This window comes from Echinops telfairi, unplaced genomic scaffold (genome assembly GCF_000313985.2).
Source record: "Echinops telfairi isolate 266 unplaced genomic scaffold, ASM31398v2 ScPeMD7_9;HRSCAF=40, whole genome shotgun sequence".
Classification (NCBI taxonomy): Eukaryota; Metazoa; Chordata; class Mammalia; order Afrosoricida; family Tenrecidae; genus Echinops; species Echinops telfairi.
In genome coordinates, this window is record NW_022103906.1 from 67,446,004 (window position 1) to 67,448,082 (window position 2,079).

The 2,079-nt window shown below is 36.3% G+C and overlaps 1 protein-coding gene across 1 annotated transcript in view; it reads left to right on the forward strand.

Moving 5' to 3' along the window:
• The window catches only part of ASB5 (ankyrin repeat and SOCS box containing 5), a 56,751-nt gene extending 55,672 nt beyond the window's left edge, over positions 1–1,079 (forward strand). The window contains exon 7 of the mRNA XM_004696454.2: positions 1,066–1,079. Coding sequence (XP_004696511.1) covers positions 1,066–1,079 — 14 coding nt within the window. The remainder of the gene's footprint in view (positions 1–1,065) is intronic.
• The last annotated feature ends 1,000 nt before the right edge of the window (positions 1,080–2,079 follow it).

Genomic DNA, 2,079 nt, shown 5'->3' on the forward strand with positions numbered 1-2,079 from the left:
AGTTTAGAAAGCACAAGTAATATCTTCTAGAAATAACTATGGATATTATTCAAGAAATTAATTACACTGAATATGCACTTGTCATTATAATGATTAATTAATAAAGGAACAATACATTCTGCCCTTGCTCCCATAAAGGTTACAGAAAATGGGAAGATTCAAAGCTTTTTGAATTGTGGATTTTTCACAGTAATATAAAGGAAAGTCTCTTAGCAAATTTAGACTTCTTCAAATTTTTGCCCCCTAAACAGACCTGAGGAAGCCTGGTTGTATAGTGGTTACAGTTGGACTGTGAACCACAAGGTCGGAAGTTTGAAACCACCAGTAGCTCCACAGGAGAAAGACTCGGCTTTCTGCTCTCATAAACAGCTACAGTCTCAGACACCCACGGAGTGTTACTTGGGCCCAGAATTGACTCCATAGCAGAGATATATACAAACCAGAATTTTTTCTCCAAGCTATGTATTTAAATTTTTTTTACAAAACAACCTTATCACCTTCAAAGTACCCTCCATTACACTTAATACATTTGTCAAATCTGCTATTCCATTCTTGGAAACATTTTTCACACTCATCTGTTTGGATGGCTGACAGCACCTTCCTTGTTTTTTTCTTCACCTCTTCTACATCATCAAATAGCTGTCCTTTCATGTCCTTCTGCATTTGTGGAAACAAAAAGAAGTACATGGGGCGAGGCCAGGTGACCAAGGTGCGTGATGGGGCAAGAGAGGCATGCTGGTTTTTGCCCAAATCTGGTGCTCTGAGATGGCTGCATGCGTAGGTGCATTGCCATGGTGTCAAAACAAGTCTCTTGTCTGCCACAAATCCGGCCTTTTTGGTTGCACACTGTTATGCTATCTTTTAAGAACCTCTAAATAGAAAGCTTGATTAACAGTCTGACCTGGCTGAATGAATTCCAAACCACTATAAGCCCACATTTTTGTCCATTTGGGAAGTTGACAGATGTCCAACATGAAATTTGTTATCAATTGACATTTCACCTTTTTTTGAAATGAGAAAACTACTCGTGCACTTGAGTTGTTTTTGTGTTTTTTTTCCCCATAGCACTGTCCTTATAAGCTGTGTTGAATACCACAACCGTTTCTGTGGCATTTTTCCTGAGCAGGAAGCAAAATTTCACAGCCGCATGCTATTCTCTTATATTGGCCATCACAAAAAAATGAGGTTTGAGAGAAACTGCTTTTATGAAAAAATTCACCGTGATCAGAGAGAAGCTTCCCAGTTGACGCCTTTGGGTGTATTAACTCAGAGTGAGTTGCTCAATGTTTGCCTGTGGGGGGAAAATGCATACTACAAAATTCTGCCCAGCATTTTTTTCTGGGTTTTTTTTTGTGACGGTACCGCCTATGGACTTTAATAAGGATCTAAATCATTTTACAAAAAAACACCATTCAAAGTACATAATATCTACAAGTGCTAAAAAAAGAGAATGTGCGTTAAGAGAAGATACTAGAGTCGTTTGGAAGGGTCAATAATACATTTATTCTTTTCAACTTTAACTGTACTTGAGTTCAATGTAAAACATAATAAAATACATTTTTAGTACCTCCTTTCAGTTGTGTAGAAATAAGATAATCAATAGACTTTACTTTGTGAAGTAAAAGGAAAGAATTTAGTGGTTATTATGAATTTATTAAAGTTTGATAAATATTTTGACCAGTATTTACCGTAATAACCCAAAGACCAATTTCCCTCTCTTCTTGGCTCTAGGCTGCTTTCAGCCTAGGAAACTCTGGGAAAATATATGTAATTCCAAGGTCACTCTGATTGCACTTTAGGGAAAAGAATCCGTAGTAATTTGAAGTACCGTATATATTCGAGTATAAGATGAGTTTTTCAGCACATTTTTAATTTAGAAGAAACATATTTATTTATTTATTCATCCATTCATTTATTTGATTCCTCTTTCCTTTATTATTTTTAAAATCATTTTATTGGGGGCTCGTACAACTCTTATCACAATCCATACATCCATCCATTGTGTGAAGCACTTTTGTACATTTGTTTCCCTCATCATTCTCAAAACATTTGCTTTCTTCTTGAGTCCTTGGTATCAGC